Consider the following 22167-nt stretch of genomic DNA (forward strand, 5'->3'; position numbering starts at 1 on the left):
TCAGAATTAAAGAACAGGAGTAACAAGAAGAAATGTTTCAGAGCTATACAAGTGCAAAATGATGGTCAGATTAATTTCTACTTAACACTCATATAGGACTGATTTGCCAGAGTGCATTTCAAGGGATTACAAATATAAGCTCATTTAATTACTCATATAAATCTGAAGTGGTTAAGTATATTACTTCCATTTTAAAGTGGAGAAAATACAGAGGTTATATAGAGGTTAAATAAATGGGCAGCTGTAGGATATGACCCAGATGGTATGACTCTTAAAACACACTGCCTGTGTACTAAGAGAACCTGGAGTTTGTTACAATCTGACAGAAGTGATGGGTCTGAAATTCCATAGCAAAGACTGTTTACCTAAGAACATCTATTTCATCTTTTAGAGACTGAGCTTCATCTGCCAAAGTGGTTAATTCATCATTCTGTTGCCGAAGTTCAGAGATTTCCTTTTCTAACTCTTCACAGCGTATTCGATAATCATCTTTGGCTGCTTCTAGTCTGTAATTAGAACAAAACAGATCAAGAAAGCACTATTTACTGTCTCATAATTCTCTTTGGAATGCTATAAGAAGATAAAAATATAAAACATGAGAATAAACTCTTCTTGAACATATCTCTGACTTCTGTGGCTAAAAGCTGTTTTCCTAAATTGTACCTATCATGAAAGCTGATTATAGTGTTCAGGCTTGAGAAAAGTGACAACTTGTGGCCATTCCATTCCACTATCAGAAAGCTAGACAGCAAGGAATGTTTCCCCCCAATACTGGGTCTTATACTTAGGTATAGTAGGCAACCACTCTACCACTGAGTCACACTCCTACCTCTAAGGTTTTATCTTTTAATTATGAAATTAATATATGTTTCTTGCTGAAATTTTGCAAAATACAGAAATGCAAAGAAAATAAATAACACATATGAATCCAGACACCTACTGTTTAACATTTTTGGGGCACATCTTTGATTCTGATTTCTGTTCACATTTTCCCCCAAAAAAACATCATTAATACAATTTTTACTTGTAATTATGTAGACTTGCTTATTTAACATACATCCTTCCTTTGATTTATAATGCTCTTTGTCTCTCCTGCTGCAAGTATTTTATGCAATTAGTGACTTTTAACTTTATGTATTTAAAAATTAAGTGCAGAAGTCTTAATTTTTATGCATCTCAACTGATTGGAAACTTCACAATTTCTACTTTTGGTGTATGCTTAGAAAGTTTTTTTCTTTTAACCCTAAATTTTCTGTTAGTACTTCTAATGGTTTCATTTCTAACATTAAAGTTTTAAATTCATTTTGCATATGATGCAATGTTGGAATCTAACTTCTGCCAAAATACCTATGCCAAGCCATTAACAAACAATCTATACTTACCCTATTGATTAGAAAATGTTATTTATCATACCATACATTTTTATATATTTAGTTCTTCATTTGTGTCACTGGTGTATGTTTACTATACCTCTTGTTAGCTAAGAAAGATTTGACAAACATGTCTGACTTTACAAGGATATTTAGCAACAACAACAACCAAAAACCCCTGAGAAATATAATACTGATCAAATATTTGAGTTGTTAAGGCATTTCAAGATGTAATAGTACGAATATGTATTCTGGAACAATAAAGCATTAAATATCATTTCCTTAACAATGAAAATATAATTCCCCTAAACTATAACTGCAAAATTAGTCCCAATTTAGAAACAAAAGGATAAAGTTATATTTTACTATTCATGGATTTTGTTTTAGGAGTTCAAGATAAAGGTCAAGATAAACATTTTGGTTTTAGGACTCCTTCATATTCTTAGAATTACTGAGAACCCTAAAGAACCTTTAATTAGGGGCTGGGGCTATAGCTTAGTAGTAGAGCAGTACTTGCCTAGCATGTATGAGGCACTGGGTTCAATCCTCAGCACCACATAAAAATAATTAAATAAAGGTATTGTGTCCATCTACAACTAAAAATATTTTTTAAAAAAGAAACTTTAATTATGTAAGTTTTATCTATTGCTTTTAAATTTACTTAGTTCAATTGAAAATAACAGTAATAAACCATTGTTAATATAAAAAGCATTGTTTATGAAAAAAATGACTTTTATGAAACAAAAAAATGGAAGGTTGGAACTATTTCTATAACTGAAATTCTAATATATCGTTTAACAGAAGATAGTTGGGTTCTAATAACTATTTCTAAAATCATCTGTTGTGATGTTTTTCACTGAAGTATATGATGAGAATTCAGTTTTGCACAAATATATGGTCAGAAAAGAGAGAGCCTATGCATTCTAAAAATAGTCTCAAAGAACCTTCAGTGTCCTCAGATCACATTTTGAATTGCTAATAAAGACTATAAGAAATGGATTGTTTTAAAGGTTTCCAAAAGGACTAAGGAAAGCTTTTTATTTTCTGTTAGCCAAAAAAAGAAGAAAAAAATCCAGAAATATCTCATTTAGAATAAGGAAGGACAGTAAATATGTTACTAAATTGAGCTACTTGGAAAATAAAAGTCAAATTAATGTTTAAGCCAGGTGGGGTTGCACATGCCCATAAACCCAGTGGTTTAGAAGGTTGAGGCAGAAGGATAGCAAGTTCAAGGCCAGTCTCAGCAATTTAGTAATGCCCTAAGTAACTTTAGCAAGCCCGTCTCAAAAAATATACATATAAAACGGGTTGGGGATTTGGCTCAGTGGTTAAGCAACCTTGAGTTGAATACTTGGTACCAAAAAGAAAAAAAAAGTAATGTTTAATTTTTCTGTTTTAGCAATGGAAATCTATAGCCAGGTAAGAAATAGGTATAATATATTTTTTAGTAAACCATAACAAAATGTTTTCATCATGCTCCTAAGTCTTTCAATTTTGTAGTTCTATTTCATCTTAAAGGATATCAATTTTCCTTTTTTCTCTTTTCCCTTTCAACGCCCAAGTGCCAAAGGGCCCCTCTTCTTCCCTTTTGACCTTTTATTCCTCCAGAAGATGTGTTTGAAAGATGGTTCCTTTAAGTTGTACCTATTCTTTAAAATCAGCTTATCTTTATTTACTTATTATTTTTTTTTCCGGTGCTGGGGATTGAACCCAGGGTCTTGTGCTTGCAAGGCAAGCACTCTACCAACTGAGCTATATCCCCAGCCCTAAATCAGCTTATATTTTAAAATACGTCCACCTCTTAAATCATGCACTGGCCTTTGTATTATCTCTTTAAACTGTGTGCCAATGTGTACTGTCTCTCTTTAAAGTTTCCTTCTGTATCTTTTTAAGGCACCTGACTTTTTTTTTTTTTTTTGGGTGCTGGGGATCGAACCCAGGGCCTTGTGCTTGCAAGGCAAGGGCACCTGACTCTTTAAGAAGATGCATTTACTTTAAAATTCCTATCCTGCAGTCTGTGGTTTACTCTGTCCAGTTATTTTTTTTTTATTTTTAAAGTAATTTTAGATTTTGGATGAATTTAATCTTTCTGATGATTGCTAACTCACCTTGCCTATTTTTTTTCTTTTCTTTTTTGAGAAAGTAGTCTCATTATGTTGCCTGTGCTGGTCTCAATCTCCTGGGCTCAAGTGACTGTCCTGCCTAAGCCTCTCCATTAGCTGAGACTATAGGAGCATGCTATCTTACCTGGCTCCCAACTCACTTTTATGCCCCTTCACTAGCATTTTTCCTGTCTTCCTCTGATTTGTTTGTGGTCTGACTTTGCTTGCTACAACATTATAGGGTGTGTGCAGGTAGGACAGATGTGTGGGATGCAGGGCTGGTGTTTGGTTTCTTTCTTTTACTCACAGTGGAACATTCTGTCATGAAGAAATATTAAGGGGTAGCTTTAATACAATTCTTCCTAGATGTGAAATTACATCAATAACTTGTATGGGAAGACGTGGTGAAGTTGTTTATTACACAGCTACCTTGGTCTGAGTCTGCAGTTAACCAGAAGTCGTAATACTATATTCCTAACCTTTAAGTGACGGTTATAAAATGTTTTAAAATTAGATTTTAATGAGTGGTCTTTTACCTGAATGTTTCTTCTTGTAGCTGTTCTAATTGAGTTTGCAGTTGCAAATGCCTTCTTCCTGCTGGACTGTTGGGATCTTCTATGGAATCAGATTGATTGAGTCTTTCCATTAATATCTGATTTTCTGCTAACAAACTACTTTTCTCCTCTTGCAATGCGGCAACCTGTTGAAATATGGAAGACAGTAATTATTTTCTCCAATTACACTGCATCAGCTCAATCTCCTGTAAATTACTATTATGAACCAAACACTATTTTAAAGAAGTACAGTTAATTTCCACTTAAAATGTGCATTATTTTGGAATATTTTTCACATAGAACAGTATTAGGCAAGAATTCTTTATTTAATTTCATTTATTTATTTACTTATTTTGAGATGTGGGTCTGACTACACTATTCAGGCACCTCAACCTTCTGGGCTCAAGCAAACCTCCTACCTCAGTCTTCCTAGTAGCTTGGCCTACAGCCACATACCATGACATCTGGCTTTATTCTGTTATTTGAAAAGATATTTTGCCAAAGACAGAGGGCAAATAAACACACAGAAAGATAATCACCATGAGTCACCAAGGAAATGAAAATTCACACTAAAATATAACTAAACTGGCTAAAATCACAAAGACTGTACCAAGTTTTGGTGAAGGTGAAAATAAATGGAATCACTGATGAGACTATAAATTATTTCAAACACTTTGGAAAACAGCTCAGCTGTTTCTTAAACATATAACTACCATGTGACTTATCTAGCCATTCCACTCCTAGGTATTTACTCAAGAGAAGTAAAAGCATATACCCACACAATGACTTAAAAAGGGTTTTGCTAGCTTCATTGTAATAGAGAAACAATGGAAATAACCCAAACATTTATTGACAAGTAAATCGATAAATAAATTATATTATATCCACTACACAGATAAATACTTGACAATAAAAATGAATTAACCATTGATACTGACAACATGAAATACTGAAAACAAACAAACAAAACCAGACCAAAAGAGAATGCACACTGTGTGACCCCTCTTAATACAATTCTAGAAGATACTAGTCAATCTATAGTTTCAGAATGAGGACCTGGGAACTGAAGGGGGTTTATGGTCATAAAAAGCTGGGAATAGTGATGTACATCTATTATAATCCCAGCAACTTGGAATCTGAAAACAGGAGGATCTCAAGATTGAGGTCAGCCTCAGCAACTTAGGAAGGATCTAAGCAAATTAGACCCTATCTCAAAATATTTTAAATAGGGCTGGGAATGTAGTTCAGTGGTAAAGTGCCAGTGGGTTCAATCCCCAGTAAAAAATAGAAGTTGCGTGCTGTTTTTGTCTTATTTTTTCCATTCTTCCATTCTTTTTTTTTTTTTTCTTTTTATTTTTTAACTGTATATGTGTGGTGCTAGAAATTGAACCCAGGGTGTTGTACATGACAGGTACTCTACCCCTGAGCTGTATCCCCAGCCCTGTTGCAGTCCCCCATTTTCTTCTTTTTTTATTTTGACAGGTTTGTTTGTTTATTTATTTATTATCTATCAATTTTCTCTTTAACTTGTTCTAGCTGGCCCTATCACTTCACTGTTTATCAGGATCATTAGTGACCTACAAGTCACTAAGTCAACATTTGATTTATTTGGTTATCCTTCTTGAAGCATTTACATCATTTGGCTTCACTCTTTCAGATTCTCATTCTGTTTATTTGATTCTTCTCCATTTCCCTGACTAATAGAGTGCCTAGAGCTTATCTAAATATAGTGATGGCTTTCAGTTTCATGGCTATAAATTCCATCTATTTTTTGACAACTCATATATTTCTATTTCTAGTCTGTAACCCTGAACTGGAATCATTTCTACTTGTGTGTATACTAGGAATCTACGAATAAGATTTTCCAAATAGAACTTTTAAAAATCTTTCTTTTACATTAACACATAATAATTGTACATATTAATGGGCAGCAGTGTGATATTTGGCACATGAACACACAATGGACAAACTAGGGAAATGAGCATATGTACCATGGCAAACATTTTTCATTTCTTTATACTGGAAAGATTCAAAATTCTTTCTTCTAGCTATTTTGAAATATACAATGAATTATTGTTGACTATAGTCACCCTATTGTGCTAGAGAATACTAGAACTTAAACCTCCTATATAATTGTTTATTTTATATCATTAACCAACCTTTCTCTATCTTCTCCTCCCTTCCCACCCTCTGGGATCAACTATTTTAGTTTTCACATGCAATCATGTGGTATTTGTCTTTCTGTACTTGGCTCATTTTGCTTAATATAATGATTTCCAGTTCCATTCATGTTGCCATAAATGACAGGATTTCATCCTTTTTATGGCTGACTAGTATTCTGTTGTGTATATGTACTGCATTTTCTTTATTTATTCATCTGTTGATGGACACTTATATGGTTTCCATTTCTTGGCTGCTCATAACTAGTGTAGCTCATTTCATTTCCTTTGAACATATACCCAAGTAATCTGATTGCTGGATCATGCAGTAGTTTTACTTTTTTATCTTTTGTTTGTACCTGGGGATTAGACCCAGGTACAATTAATCACTGAGCCACAACCCCAGGCCTTTTTATTTTGAGAAGGGTCTCACTAACTTGCTTTTGGGCCTTGTTATTTTGCTGAGGTTGGCTTTGAACTTGTGATCCTTCTGCCTAAGCCTTCTGAGTTGCTGGGATTCCAGGAGTGCACCACCACACTTGGCTATCTTTTGTCTTTTTGATAACAGCCATTTTTACTGGAGTAAGGTAATATTTCACTGTGATCTTGATTTGCATTGATGTTGAGTATTTTGTATAAACTTGTTGACCATTTGTATTTTTTTTTTTTTTCGTGAGAAGTCTATTTGGATCTTTTGCCTATTTTGTAATCAGATTATTATTGTTGTTGTTATTATTATTACTATCATTATTGCTGTTGAATTGAGTTCCACATATATTCTATTAATGCCTTCTTGGATGAATAGTTTGCAAATATTTTCTCCTGATTCATAGGTTGTCTTTTCCTTCTGCTTGTTTTCTTTTCTGTGCAGAACCTTTTCAGTTTGATATAGTCCTGTTTGTCCATTTTTGTTGCTGTTGCTTGTGCTTTTGAGGTCTTATTCAAAATAATCTTTGCCCAAATGGAAATTGTGTGTGTGTGCATGTGTGTATGTGGTACCGGGGATTGAACCCAGCACCTTACTGCATGCTAGGCAAGTGTTCTAGTACTGAGTTACATCCCTAGCTCTTTTTTAAAAATTTTATTTTGAGACAGGGTCTAAGTTGTCCAGGCTGTCCTCAAACTTAAAATCCTCCTTCAGCCTCCCGCGTAGCTGGGATTACAGGTGTGTGACACCATGCCTGGCTCCTAAATGGACCTCTTGATTAATACCCACTACCACCTAGTTTGTCAAGTTTGTCAGTGGTCTTTTCCATTTTACTAAATGCCAACTCCCTCCTTCCAATTGCTGAGTCATCATCCTTAATACATCTCTCTCTCTCTCACACACACACTCAAATCCAATTTGTCAGCAAATTTAACATTTGCTCTACCTCAAAATCTGTTGTGGTCACCTCTCATCATCTTTAACATACAGATCAAAGCTAATATAATTTTTTGCCTTATTGCAGTGGCCTCTTAGTTGGTCTCTGAGCTAATTAAGAGTAAAACCCAACTCAGATTCCATGACTACTTCGCTTGAAATCCTTCAATGGCTACCCATGCCACTTTATAAAGACATATACTAAGGCCTCTCCAGACTGGCTTCCTTTTCCTATTTTCTCCCACTATCCCTTCTTCTGTTACCATCTTTATCTTACTGTCTCTTTAAAACACCAGTTCACTCCTACCTCAGGTCCTTTGCACTTTCCATGGCCCTTAGCTTGTTTTCTCCTCCCCTGGAAATATGGTAGGCTTGCTCCCCTAATCTCTTTGGGATTTTACTAACTCATCACCCTCTTAAGGTGGGCCTGTGTTGAACTCAATTAATAATTAAATTTTCCCAACTCTGTATTCCTTATTTTACATTCCCTGCTTTAATTTTCTGTAGAATGCTTATCATCACATAACATATTGTATTTTTATCAGCTTATCAGCTGTCTTAGAATAGAAGAACCTTGAGGAGGAGTGTTTTATCTGTTTCTGCTCCCCCATCTTTATTTTATCTAAAGCAACAAGAACAGTATAAGACATATAGTGGGTGCTTGATAAATGTGGTTGGTTAAATGAAAGAATATGAAATGTCAGTTCTATAATTTGTTGAATTTCCAAAATCACAGTCTTTCTAGGCTTTACTCTTAAAACTCTGATCTATTTCATTCATTTCTACTCTTTCTATTTTTGTACTTAAAATAAATACTGAAGCCTGTACATCTGAAAACTCACCTTTTTGCTACTGCATTCCAATTTTAACTGCATGGTGGCCAGAGATTGACCATAATATATATCACAGATTTTTTTCAATTTTTCTGAGAATTAACATAAAACCTGGTATGTGATAAATTTATATGAAGGCTAAGTGTTGAACAAAAAACTATAATATTAGAATTACCAGACCAACTATGGGGCTGGGGATATAGCTCAGTGGTACAGTGTTTACCAAGCAGGTGTGAGGCCCTCAGATTGATCCTATACTGCAAAAGTAAATAAATCAATAAACTACAACAAGCTAATGCTACTAAAACATATTAATTCAGTATCCATGGCAGAAATCCTTACATATGTACAGAAAAAAAGGAGACTAATTTTTAAAAAACTTAAACATGATTTAAGAAAAAACATGACAAAGGGGCTTATAATGAAACTCATAGTTTCCTATTGAATTTCCTATTCCCCAGAGACTAATTTTCACTATTCCTAAGTTTCTGTTTTGGGTTGTTGCTTATATCTCTAAATAATATGATATATACCATTATTTCTTGATCTATCAACTTTAGATACCACTTACGCTAGATCATAGCAACTTGTGGAGTGGGTAACATAATTCAAGGAGTTTAACCCTTTTAAATTTCCAGTTAGAGCCTCACAGCAGTCTTCTGACATCTGGTCTTTCTGGGATTCTGCTACATAGCAGCTCCTCCTTATCCCTCACAAATACCCTTGGCCACTGCATTCTTTGCTCCTTTTATCCATTTAACACTTTTTCAACTGCCTTTTGGCTTTCAGATATTGATGAAGAATGTGTGTTGGAGCTGGCTATACTCAAGGTGACTATTAAATATCCAAGATCTTGCAAGATGGCTATTAAACCATCAGAAACTTGAAATCAGTCATTGGAAGTGTTTACACTATGGAAATTGGCAAATACTACAAATCAGGCTTTAAAAATCTCCCCAACCCTCCTGAAAGTCGATTTATTAGCACAACATGAAGGCTCATGAGTACTGGTATCACTACTCTTTCTTCCTCATGGGTTCATACCATTTTAATTCACTTGTAAATACTATAAATTTACAGGAGTTGCAAAAAAGAAAATGAATATCTTTGTTGAGTCTATTATCCTTAACCAGAAACATGTTTTTTCTTTTTCTTTTTCATTTAACTACATGTGTATTATAGTCAAACTGTACTACATAGTAGTACACAGAAACATTTGGTTGTACATGGAACAGACTGCCTACCTGCATATCTAATTCATGACATCTTTGAGCAATTTCTTCTTTTGCTGACAAAGCTTCATTTAATTCCTCTGTAGTTTTCTTCAACTGGTTAGAAACAAAAATGTGGTAATTATTTCAATATAAGATGGAGACAATAATTATTTTATGCAATACAGAATTAAAATATTCTCTTTTATTTCTTGAGGAAAAGTATAAGGGGGAATCAAAAACCATCCTGTAAGACTGAAGAGAAGGCCCTTCTAGCTTTGAATTTCTTTTATTCCTAAGTTTTATCTTTTCTATTCTCTGAACTTGGCACTTCCTCCATGTCAAGTTTTCTTACACATCTCCTATATGGACTATTTGGATCTTGGTAATGTTGATTATATTAAGAACTGAAAAGTTTTACCTTAGCAAAACATCTCATGAGGAATGGGGGTTTCAACTGTTAAAATAGTGAATTTCAACACAAGTTTTTCAATCATATTAAAAACCTTTATGCTAATTTGTACTGCACCCTTTTTTAAAAAAACAAAAGATTTTTCTTATTCTAAAGCATCTTCAAGTTGTGTCCCATTACTATTACAAACTATAACTTAGCATTCAAACATCTATACTATAGATTCAAACATCTATACTATAACTTAGTATTCAAACATCTTCAAGTTGTGTCCCATTACTATTACAAACTATAACTTAGCATTCTGTTTATGCATGGGAAGAGATTCTCTGGAACAGCCTAAGCATAAATCATACAAGTAAATGCATGCTTATTTTCCATCTATTTTGTTAAATGTGACACAAAGCTATCACTAGTGGGAAAAGAAAAAATTATGACTAGAAAACAGGAATTACAATAAGCTAAGGAAAATAATTTCTAGTGGGTTATGCAATACTACTTTAATTAGAATTACAAATTGTGTCAATTCACAAAACATTTTAAGTTCTTAAATTTTAGGTAAAGTATAAAAAATTATACAAATATAGTCCATAAGCAATTTCAACTAAAACAGTCTTCTCATTAATATCTAAAGTTTACCGTTTTTGATTTTGCATGAATACAAAAAAGGCAAAATTACATACCTGGCGATCAAGATCAACATAGGCATCATTCCCAGAAGAGACAGGAGACTCTTTACTCATTAGCTGAAATTAAGATTTAAATGATTATAAATGTGAGGCAAAAAAGACATTCTACATAATATACTTACATAATAAATAAATACCTAGCCACTACTGAAATATAAAAATTAAAATGAAAACACAAAAGTAAATTGAACACTTTCCTATAAATAATACTTCAGAGTTTGGAATTCTTTACTCCAGTATAAGGCCTTCATTTAATATTAGAGGTCTGAATTTGGGTGCTCATTTTCACTGTAAGTCTCAGCCATAAGAATCAAGTATAGTGGCGGGGGGAAGAAAAAAAATAACGGAATGAATCAAACATCATTACTCTACGTAAATGTATGAATATGCAAATGATATGCTGTTACTCCATGTACAAACAGAAACAACATGTATCCCATTTGTTTACAATAAAAATAAAGAATCAAGTATAACATTTCTTATCACTGAAAAGACAAATAGTTAAGTTTAAAATGTGGCTAGAAATTTTAAAAAAGTAAAATAGTGGTATTAAACACCTATTATTTCTAAAAAATAAATGTGAACAGTGTCAATATAACACTCACATGCACATACCCATATCCCCCTATATCTTTGCTTTTCTCAGCCTTGCGTTGCAAAGAGAAGATTCAAAGCATGTCTGAGAGGCTGGGACAGAAAGGGGTAAAATTCTGATCATGACAAATATAAGGGGCAGACTCAGATGGCCCCAGTTTTCTATGGTTTCTTTTTCATATTCTAAAGAATAAAAAAGGGAAGAGATAATTAGAAATGTGGGAATGTTCTATCAAGAGATCGTGTGACTTCATCCTTCACTCTGCTCTCTAGGTAACTGAAATGTTATGTTCATTAACATCAGTACTTCTCAACATGAGATCCCCAGACCAACAGTATTAGCACTGCCTGGTTTCTTGTCAGAAATTTGAATTCTTGGAATCCACTCAGGTTCACTGAGTCAGAACATCTGGGGTCAGGCTGAGGACTGTTCAGTAAGTCCTCCAGGTGATCTGCAGCTTGAGAATCACTGCTCCAACTCCCTGATGAAAAGAGAGTGAATGTCCCTCAACACAATTTGGGGTGGGGGCAGGAGCTCAAGAAAAGTGAGAAGAAAAAAAAAAAGCTTCAATTTTTATGTTTTAATTGAGAATATTAAGAGTAAGATTTTTAAGAAGACTTTTCTTCCAATTGAAAAAAATGGTACTCATTGTAGAGCAGAAAAAAATATGATGAAAAAAATTCTACCATCTAGAATCACTTTTATAATTTTGACATATTTAAGAATTAGCTGTGTGTGATAACCAGGGGTCTAGCAGAATTCAAGAAACAAACATAAATCAGTAAATACAGTATGGTGTGATAAAGGCTGTGGCAGGATATCAGAAAATAATCTAATTCAGGTGGGTAGGAGGAGGGAGCAGAAAATATTTTCTTTCAGTTTTTCTCCTTTGTGCACCTTGTTACAGTTTAATCCTTATCATAACACCTCTCATGGTACCTTTAAATTGTAACACCTCTCGATAAAAAGCTAAGTATGCCACTCAGAACACAGTCAGTTTGTCATTCAGTTGTTCTGGTGGACCTGTTCCACAGCTTCACTGAGCTCCCAGGCCCTACCCCTCTTCTTGTCTCTCCTTGTTTTCAGTCATAGCCCATCATTCTTGTACTCACTCTTTCTTTCTTTGCTTAGAAACCACACTTCTACTAACATTGTCATATTATTTTGGGGATTCTCCCTTTCCCCACTTTTGAATCCATGGTTCATCTTTTGTTTAATCAATTATCTTCTCTAGTTTACATTGATTTCATGGCTCACTGCTTCAATGACTTTCATCAATATTCTCAACATTCTTCTTACCAAGAAAATCTCAATCTAAGATCAATCCAACTAAAGACCAATCCAACCACCTATACTCTGACAAGTAAGTACTGAGAGAATAAAAAAACCTGAAAAAATCCACAAAACTGGTATTACTACTGATAGTTTCCAATCTCCACTGGGTTTTAAAACCACTAGAAAAGTAGTTATGTTTTCCTAGTCAGCAGTCTGCTTCCAGAGAAGCATTTATCCAATTTCTTATACCCTAACTTAAAAAATTAGCACCACTCATGCTCATCCCACCCTTCTTCATGTCTGTTACAACACATGGGCTATTCTTCCCATTCAAGTCTAATCCTGCCACTTGTGCTCTCAATTCCATCCCTTCCAGCTTCTGAGAGACCCTGTTCCATTTATCAGTCCTCTTGTTTATATCTCAACTTCTGTCTTTCTCTTTCTTGGGGCTTATTAGCATTTAAATAGCTAAAAGACTATCATTTAGTTAAATAGACATTTCTCCCAAAAGATACTACAGAAACAGTCAACAAACACATGAAAAAATGCTCAATATAATCAGTCATTATGGAAATAGAAAGCAAAATAATAAGATACTATTCATGCACATTATGATGGCTATTATTAAAAAGGTGGACAACCAAAGGTTGACCAACATGTAAAGAAATTAGAACCCTTCTGCATTGCTGGTGGAAATGCAAAATGATACAGTTATTGTAGAAAACACTTTCGCAGTTCCTCATAGAATTAAACATAAAATTATTATATGACCCAGCAATTCCATTTCTGGATACAGATACTCAACTTCCACTGGGGTTCTGTCCCAATAAACCACATTCTATTACATCAAAAATTCACTTAATTTCTTAATCTACTGAACACCTGAACTTGGCAACAGAGTACAGAGTATCCACTCTTTGCCCTGTGGCTGACTGGGAGCAGACTGCACTGCTGCCCAGCATCACAAGAGGGTAATATCATATCTCTACCCCAGGAAAAGATGAAAATATAATACCTGAAGGACAGTTTCTATATGCCATCTTAAAATCAACAAACCCTAATGAACCATTTTAAGTCAGGGACCATCTGCATACATACGAAAGATTTGAAAATGTATTCAAAATAAACTTGCAATCATGTCCACAGCAGCATTATTAACAACAGCCATGGGTGTGGGGGATAACTCAAATGTCCATCAACCAATGAGTAGATAAACAAAATGTGGTATTATCCAAACAATGGAAGGACAGTTAGTCATAAAAAGGAAAAGTAAGGATATATATACTAGAACAAATCTTGAAAACACGTTAAATAAAAGAAACCAAACACAAATGGCCACAAGTGATATGATTCCATTCATAAAAAATAACCAGAATAGGCATGTTTATAGAGACAGCAGGGCTGGAAGAAGTCTCTGCTTAATGAAGAGGCTGCTTCATGGGTACTAGGTTTCCTTTTGAGGTGATGAAAAAGTTCTGAACTAAATAGTGGTAATATTTGTACAACACTGTGAATGTGCTAAATGTTACTAATGGGAAATTATATGTGTATTTCACTACAGTTGGAAAAAAAAAAAAAAAAGTCAGTAGCACCTGAATAGAAAGCATAAAAACACAACATGCCCAAAGGGAAAAGCGTTCTTCTGAGGTTCAACTGGTCAACATGTCTAACTAATTTTCATTCACTTCTATCACTGACTGCCATAAGCTAGTGTAGGCTTCCATCTGTTTTAACTGGTATGTACTAAGGTCTTTTAAATGATCTCCGTTTTTCCAGCATTGTTTTCCCCCAATCCATCCTCATTGCACAGATTTTCTCAAATACTGGCCTCAATGTATTTTCTCCTTAGAATTTATTCATTCATTTCCAAAATTATAGCTCTTAACAAAAGTGCACAGTGCCTTAATAATTTTGCGTGTCGTTTCATTTCTGAGTACTTTCTCACAATGTTTGTTATAGGCATTGTTCTTTCAATGGCTCCAACCCATGTCAGGTAGGTCTAGGTCTTGGTCTTGGTTTTGCCTTCTGGACTTTAGAAAAAACATTTTGTACCTCCTTATCTCATTCTCATCCTTCAGTGCTCAGACTCACTTCCTCTCAAGAAGCCTTACCTAATGTCCTCAAACTGAATTAGATACTCCCAAAAAGGGTTCCTGTATTTTGTGTGTGTGTGTGTGTGTGTGTGTGTGTGTGGCATCATGTAACTTTTCTTACTGTATTTGAATTCTCTTTTCCTTTGACGGGCAAGAGACATGTCTATCTCTTTCACAGTTATATTCCTAGTATCTATTAGAGTGCCTGGTGCATATTGTGTACTCAGTAAGTAGTATTTACTAAATGAATAAAAAGAGTATGTATATAATAAATGTAATTTATTTAAAAAATTTAATTGTAATCCCACTGTATGTATAATTTTATATGTTTTTTCATTCTACATTTTAAATTTTTTCCCAATCATAAGATATCCTTTTAAACACATTTTAATCTAATATATAATTTTCCTTTGGATGAAGGTATCACAATTTAAATACTAGTGTACCAATGAATATATACTGCTCTTACATTTCTATTAATATAAAGTAGTTTGATAAACATGTGCTCAATCTTGGTCTGCATTTTAAAATAATTTCTTGGAATAGATTCATAGAATGAAAATAACATGGTCGCAGCTTTTAATTTAAAATGTATTCCTTGTTATAATATCTGCTATTACAGAAAAATTAAACAATATAGAAAAGAGTAAAGAATACTCAACCATTAGGAGAGAAGTTAATATATTTTTTTTTAATGACCCTAGAGACTGAACCCAGGAACACTTTACAACTGAGCTACATCCCCAGCCCTTTTAATTTTTTAAAACAGGATCTCACTAATTTGCCCTTTTAATTTTTTAAAACAGGATCTCACTAACTTGCTAAGGCTGGTCTCAAACTTGCAATACTCCTGCTGCAGTTTCCCAATTGCTGGGGTTGCACCATGCCCAGCTTTTAGTCTACCATTTTTAACCTGAACTATGATACCCATTTATGTCATTATTTTAAAAAATATGCTTCAATGCCTACATAATGTGCCAATATACCATAATTTATTTATCAATTACCCTATTGTTGAGTAGTTATTTCTAATGTTTTAGTACTAGGAAATAATACTGAAATAACTATTTTAGGCAATAAGGCACAACTGTTATAAGCCTGGGCCCTAGATTCAGACTGCTGAGATCTGAGTTCTAACTCTGCCACTATTTCCTGTGTGAACCTGAGCTAGTTACTCAAACTCTCTCTGTTTCAGTTTTCTTTTATAAAATGGGGACAAATAACAACATACCTCACAAGATTTGTAGTAAGATTATTTTTCCATTTTTTTGTGACGAAATGTATGTAACACAAAACTTGCCATCCTACCCACTATTAAATACAAATTCAATTATAGTGAATTTTATTCTTATAAACTTTTTTGGGGGGGGACAGTAGTGGGGATTAAACCCAGGGCCTCATGCATTCTAGGTAAATGTTCTACCACTGAACTACACGCAAACCCAATTGTAGTGAATTTTAAGTATGTTAACAGATGCAAATTTATATATTAAGCATCAGCACTATCACATAACAGGTACTGGAAATGCTTATTATTATTATTATTATTTTTACATGTCTTTACATATCACATTTCGTTAGGATAAATCCCTAACATGGAATTATACGATTGATAAGTAAGACAGAATTGCTAGTGGCCCCCTTTTCTTTTTCCTACTTTTTCTTAGCAACAGAAGTCACACATTTTGACTTGGGTCTATTAGCATCCAGAGTAAGGGCCAGATTTCACAGTCTCCCTGTTTTGGCTATGTAAGTGATATCTGGTTACTGAAGGGGAAAACTCCTGCAGGTTTATGTCAAGGAAATACAAAACCCCTCCTTTGGTCCTTCCTGCTGGTTGGAAATGTGAGAGCTGAAGCTTGAAAAGACACAGTTGAATCACTAGGTGGGTATCATATATTATGGATGGTATAGACCTTATTAAGTCAAACATATTGGAAGAATGCTGGGTCCCTGATGATTGTAGAGTCTCCATAAAAATCCATGACCACTTGAGAGAAATAATATCTTGCTTGGGTAATCATCATTTTGGTATTATAACATTTATGACCAAATCTACAGAAATAACATTTTCTAAAAGATTTGTGAGTTTATACTCCTAACATCAGTTCTGAATGATTAGTCAAACTAATCAATTTTTTATTATTTATCTTTCGAGATGGGGTCTTGTTATGATGCCCAAGCTAGTCTCCAACTCCTGGGCTCAGGTCATCATCTGGCCCCAATCTTCCCAAGAAGCTTGAACTATACCAGCTGCTCACACTACTACAGCTGCGTTGATGAACATTTTTAAAGGCTTTGCTTTTTTTAGTTTTTTATTTTTATTAGTTGTTGATGAATCTTTATTTATTTATTTACATGCAGTGCTGAGAATGGAACCCAGTACCTCATACATGCTAGGAAAACACTATCACTGAGCCACAACCCAGCCCAAGGCTTTGCTTTTTTGAAAGGTTCTATGTAATAAAGAATTTGGCTAGTCTTTGCCCCTACTTTCTGGGAGGTAGTACCTAAACTGCTGGGATTTCTTACTGATAGGAGTCTTTATATTTGTGGCAATCTAAGAGGATGATTACAGATGGAGGCTAGACATCCAGAAGATCCACCATGTGACTAGAAGGTTGGGATTTTAAGCCACTTGATATCAGCCTGATCTCTGGAGAGATGGGGACTGGAAACTGATTTCAGACTCACGCTCAGTTATTCAATCAATAACACTATGTAATGAGACCCCAATGAAGACTGAACACAAAAGCTCAGGCAAGCATCCTTGGTTGACAATAATCTGCGTATTGTCACACAATGATGTGCTAGAAAGGTGACATATCCTGAATCCTTGGAGAAAGGACAACAGAAACTTTCATTTGAGACTCTCCTAGAGCCCATCCTATGAACTTTTTGGCTTAATAGAAACTTAAAAATTCAGAAATTAATTTGATTTTATTCATATCTATTTGTCATATATTATCATTCCTGAGCTGAGTTAACTCCAGTGAATTACAAAATTTAAGGATAGTCGTAACGCCTGAATTTGAACCCAGATGGTCAAATATAACGGTGGCCCTGAATGTTGGGCTGTTCTCTGAAGTGAGGGCAGTCTTGGGAACAGGTATGTCCTTCACCTGAGAAATGTGGCCCAACTCTGAGTTGTTGGTATCAGAAGGCATTGCAAAAAATTAAAAAGAAAAAAAAAAACTATCAAAATTAGCATTTGGCATTTTTTCATATTTGCCTTTTATATTTTTCTGTTATTTGCATAGTCATGTCTTTTATACAGTTTTCTATTTCCTTTCAGAGCTTATTTCATTGCTTTCATGGCTAAAACATCCTCACATCCTGAGATTAACTACGTGTTAGTCCAGTTAATTTCTTTGTACTTTTATGTTTTCCAGTTAAAATAAATATTCAAATAGGAATTGCTTTGAGTGTAGTTGGAGTTGAGGACCCAGTTTTTGTCAAAAAGGAAAACCAATGGTTAAGTATGAGGCAGACTGCTGGTTTAACACAGATATGATTTTTTATTATTATCTTTAGGAATTAGTCTACTATTCCTACTTCATTAAGGGCATTTTTAAAAATTAGAAATAGCTGCCATCTATATTTGCAAAATAAATGGTTAAGACCTAAATAGATATGAGAATTTTATATAAGTATGATTAAAAAAAAAAAGAAACAGACTTGGTCAGGCATGATGGTGCACACCTATAATCCCAGCCAGGAGGCTGAGGCAGGAGGATCACAAGTTCACAGCCTCAGCAACTCAGAGACTCTAAGCAACTCAGCAAGACCCTGTCTCTAAATAAAATATTTTTAAAAGGGCTGGGCATGTGCTTCAGTGATTGCTCTTGAGTTCAATTCCTGGTACCAAAAAAAAAAGAGAAAGAGAGAGAGAGAGAGAGAGAGAAACAAACAAACAAACAGGCTCTGTCAAAAATGTAAAGAAAAAAGGTCTTGGTCTGGGGTAAAGCTCTGTGGCAAAATCATGCTTAGGATGTATAAGACCCTGAGTTCAAACCCCAGCACCGCAAAAAAAAAAAAAAAAAAAAAAAGTTCTCTAAAAATGAGTAGGAAAAATTGCTTTTTAAATCTCTACTTCTGGCCATTTGCCTGACTCTTGCCTGCCCATCAGCCACCACCCTGTCCCCTTATAGCCTGCAGACCACCTGCAGACTCCAGCAGATCACCTGCTGCCTGCTGCTGCCTGGAAGTCCATTATCACAGTACCTGCAAGATAGGTATTGGAAGACTTCAGGGACACTATAAGACTTCAGGGTACAATCTGTACTGCCTCAGATCCATACCACTTGATGAAAAGACACACAAACAACATGAAAAATAAGGGAACAAAGCATCTCAAACAAACCAAGATATTCCAACAGTAGAATCCATAGACAACAGAGTAGAAGAAATATCAGAGGAGTTTAGAAAATACATAGATTGATCTTCAAAATAAATGATGATATTGGAGAGAAAATACAGAAAGTGAAAAATTACTTCAATAAAGAGGCAAAGATTATTAAAAACAAAACAAAAAAACAGAAATCCTTGAAATGAAGGAAACAATAAACCACATTAAAAACTTCAATGGAAAGCACCACCAACAGACTAGACCATTTGGAAGACAGAACCTCAGACAATGAAGACAAAATATATACTCTTGAAAATAAAGTCGAGGAGAGACAGGGAGAAGCAGAATCGGCCTTTTCCACCCGCTCCCATCTCCCCCGCCCCCAGTGATGCTCTGGCTACGCTGTGCTTGCTCTGAGCTCTGGGGTTCTGCTAAGGTGGCGCTGCCACTGTCTCCCTCCAGTGGCCATAATGATTATCTACCAGGACCTCATCAGCCATGATGAGGTGTTCTCCGACATTTACAAGACTGGGGAGATCATGGATGGGCTCTGCCTGGAGGTGGAGGGCAAGGTGGTCAGTAGGACAGAGGGTACCAAGGGCAAAGGTACCGAAAGTACAGTAATCACTGGTGTTGACACTGTCATGAACCATCACTTGCAGGAAATCAACTTCACAAAAGAAGCATACAAGTAGTACATCAAAGACTACATGAAATCAATCAAAGGCAAACTCGAAGAACAGAGACCAGAGAGAGTAAAACCTTTTATGACAGGGACTGCAGAGCAAATCAAGCACATCCTCGCTAATTTCAAAAACTACCAGTTTTTTATTGGTGAAAACATGAATCCAGATGGCATGGTCATTCTCCTGGACCACAGTGAGGATGGTGCAACCACATATATGATTTTCTTTAAGGACAGTTTAGAAATGGAAAAATGTTAACAAATTTGGCAGTTACTTTGGATTTATCATCTGTCATCATAACTGGCAGCTGCTTATCATCCACACAACACCAGGACTTAAGACAAATGGAACTGATGTCATCTTGAGCACATTTATTTTGACTGTGGTTTATTTGGAGTGGAGGCATTGTTTTTTAAGAAAACATGTAATGTAGGTTGTCTAAAAATAAAGTGCATTTAAATTTAAAAAAAAAAATGAAATCAGTCACACAGAGAAGATGGTCAGAAACAATGAATAGAACTTCCAAGAAATATGGGATAACATGAAGAGATCAAACTTAAGATTTATAGGAATAGATGAAGGCATGGAGATAAAAATCAAAGAAATGCACAATCTTTTCAATGACATAATATCAGAAAACTTCCCAAATCTAAAGAATGAAATGGAAAATCAAATACAGAGGTTTACAGGACCCCAAATGTACAAGATTACAGCAGACCCACACCAAGACATATTTTAATGAGAATGATTAACACACAGAATAAAAACAGAATTTTAAAGGCTGGGAGAAAAAAAAAAAATCAAATTACATATAAGGGGAAAACAATTCAGATCTCAGCTGATTTCTCAACCCAGACCCTCAATACCAGGAGGTCCTGGAACAACACATATCAAACTCTGAAAGAAAATGCCAACTGAGAATTTTATATCCAGTAAAATTAAGCTTCAGATTTGAAGATGCAATAAAAACCTTCCAGGATAAACAAAAGTTAAAAGAATTCACAACTAGAAAGCGTGCACTACAGAACATTCTCAGCAAAGTATTCCATGAGGAGGAAATGAAAAAAAAAAAAAAAAAAAAAAAAAAAAACAAAAACAAAAAAACCCAGTGAAAACCAGAAAAGGGAGGAACTAAAGGAAAAGTCAATCAAAGGATAAGCTAAGTCAAGCTAAAAACCAAAAATAAGGCTGGGGAGATAGCTCAGCTGGTAGAGTGCTTGCCTCACAAACACAAGGCCCTGAGTTCGATCCCCAGTACTGCAAAAAAAAAAAAAAAAACCAAAATGACCAGGAATACAAATCATCTCTCAATAATAACCCTGAATGTTAATGGCCTAAACTCATCAATCAAAAGACAAAGACTGGCAGATTGGATTTAAAAAAATAGACTCAACAATATTCTGTCTTCAAGAGACTGACCTCCTAGGAAAAGACATCACAGACTGAAGGTGAAAGGTTGGGAAAAAACCTATCACTAACGTGGACAGTGTAAACAAGCAGGGGTTTCCATCTTCATGTCAGAACAAAATGGACTCCAAACCAAAGTTAGTCAAAAGGCATAAAGAAAGACATTTCATACTGCTTAAGGGAATCACACACCAAGACATAACAATCATAAATATATATGCCTCAAACAATGGAGCATCTATGTACATCAAACAAACCCTTCTTAATTTCAAGAGTCAAAAAGATTACAACACAATAATACTGGGTGACTTTAACACACCTCTCTCACCAATGGACAGAACTTCAAGACAAAAACTAAACAAAGAAACTATAGAATTGAAAAATACAACCAATGATTTCAACTTAACAGACATATATACAGTATTTCATCCATTATGGAGTGAATACACTTTCTTCTCAGCAGTACATGGATCCTTCTCTAAAATAGACCATATATTAGGCCACAAAACAACTCTTAGCAAATACATAAAAATAAAAATACTATCTTATATTCTATCAGACCATACAGAATGAAACAAGAAATCAATGATAATAAAAATAAAAAATAGAAGCCAGTCCATCACCTTAAGATTAAATAGCATGCTACTGAATGAGGAAGGGATAGCAGAAGAAATCAGGGAGGAAATTTAAAAATAGAGGTAAATGAGAAGACCGATACAACATATTAAAAATATCTGAGGGCTAGGGATATAGTGGAGTTTGTAGAGCATTTGCCTGTCAAGCACAAGGCCCTGGGTTCAATACTGCAAAAAAAAAAAAAAAAAAAAAAAAAAAATCATCTCTGGTACACTATAAAGGCAATTCTAAGAGGAAAGTTCACTGCATGGAGCTCATACATTAAAAGAATGAAAAGTCAACAAATAAATTACCTAACATTACATCTCAAAGTCCTAGGAAAAAAAAATCAACATCAAAAGCAGAAGGGGGCTGGGGTTGTGGCTCAGCAGTAGAGCACTCACCTAGCATGTGTGAGGCCCCGGGTTTGATCCTCAGCACCACATAAAAATAAA

The 22167-nt window shown here is 34.8% G+C and overlaps 1 protein-coding gene and 1 pseudogene across 4 annotated transcripts in view; one reads left to right on the top strand and one right to left on the bottom strand.

The window, feature by feature from the left end:
* The window catches only part of HOOK3 (hook microtubule tethering protein 3), a 162601-nt gene that overhangs the window by 49400 nt on the left and 91034 nt on the right, over positions 1 to 22167 (bottom strand). For all 3 annotated transcript variants that reach the window (XM_079140616.1, XM_079140617.1, XM_079140618.1), the window contains exons 7-10: positions 10688 to 10750; positions 9626 to 9709; positions 4009 to 4172; positions 366 to 506 (exon numbers count right to left, since the gene is read on the bottom strand). In XM_079140616.1, the coding sequence (XP_078996742.1) occupies positions 366 to 506; positions 4009 to 4172; positions 9626 to 9709; positions 10688 to 10750 (452 nt within the window). The remainder of the gene's footprint in view (positions 1 to 365; positions 507 to 4008; positions 4173 to 9625; positions 9710 to 10687; positions 10751 to 22167) is intronic.
* Positions 12434 to 20877, top strand: LOC306661594 (translationally-controlled tumor protein-like; annotated as a pseudogene). The gene has a single exon. The product of its transcript is annotated as a translationally-controlled tumor protein-like (transcript).

This window comes from Sciurus vulgaris (genome assembly GCF_902686455.1).
Source record: "Sciurus vulgaris genome assembly, chromosome: 5".
Taxonomy (NCBI): domain Eukaryota; kingdom Metazoa; phylum Chordata; class Mammalia; order Rodentia; family Sciuridae; genus Sciurus; species Sciurus vulgaris.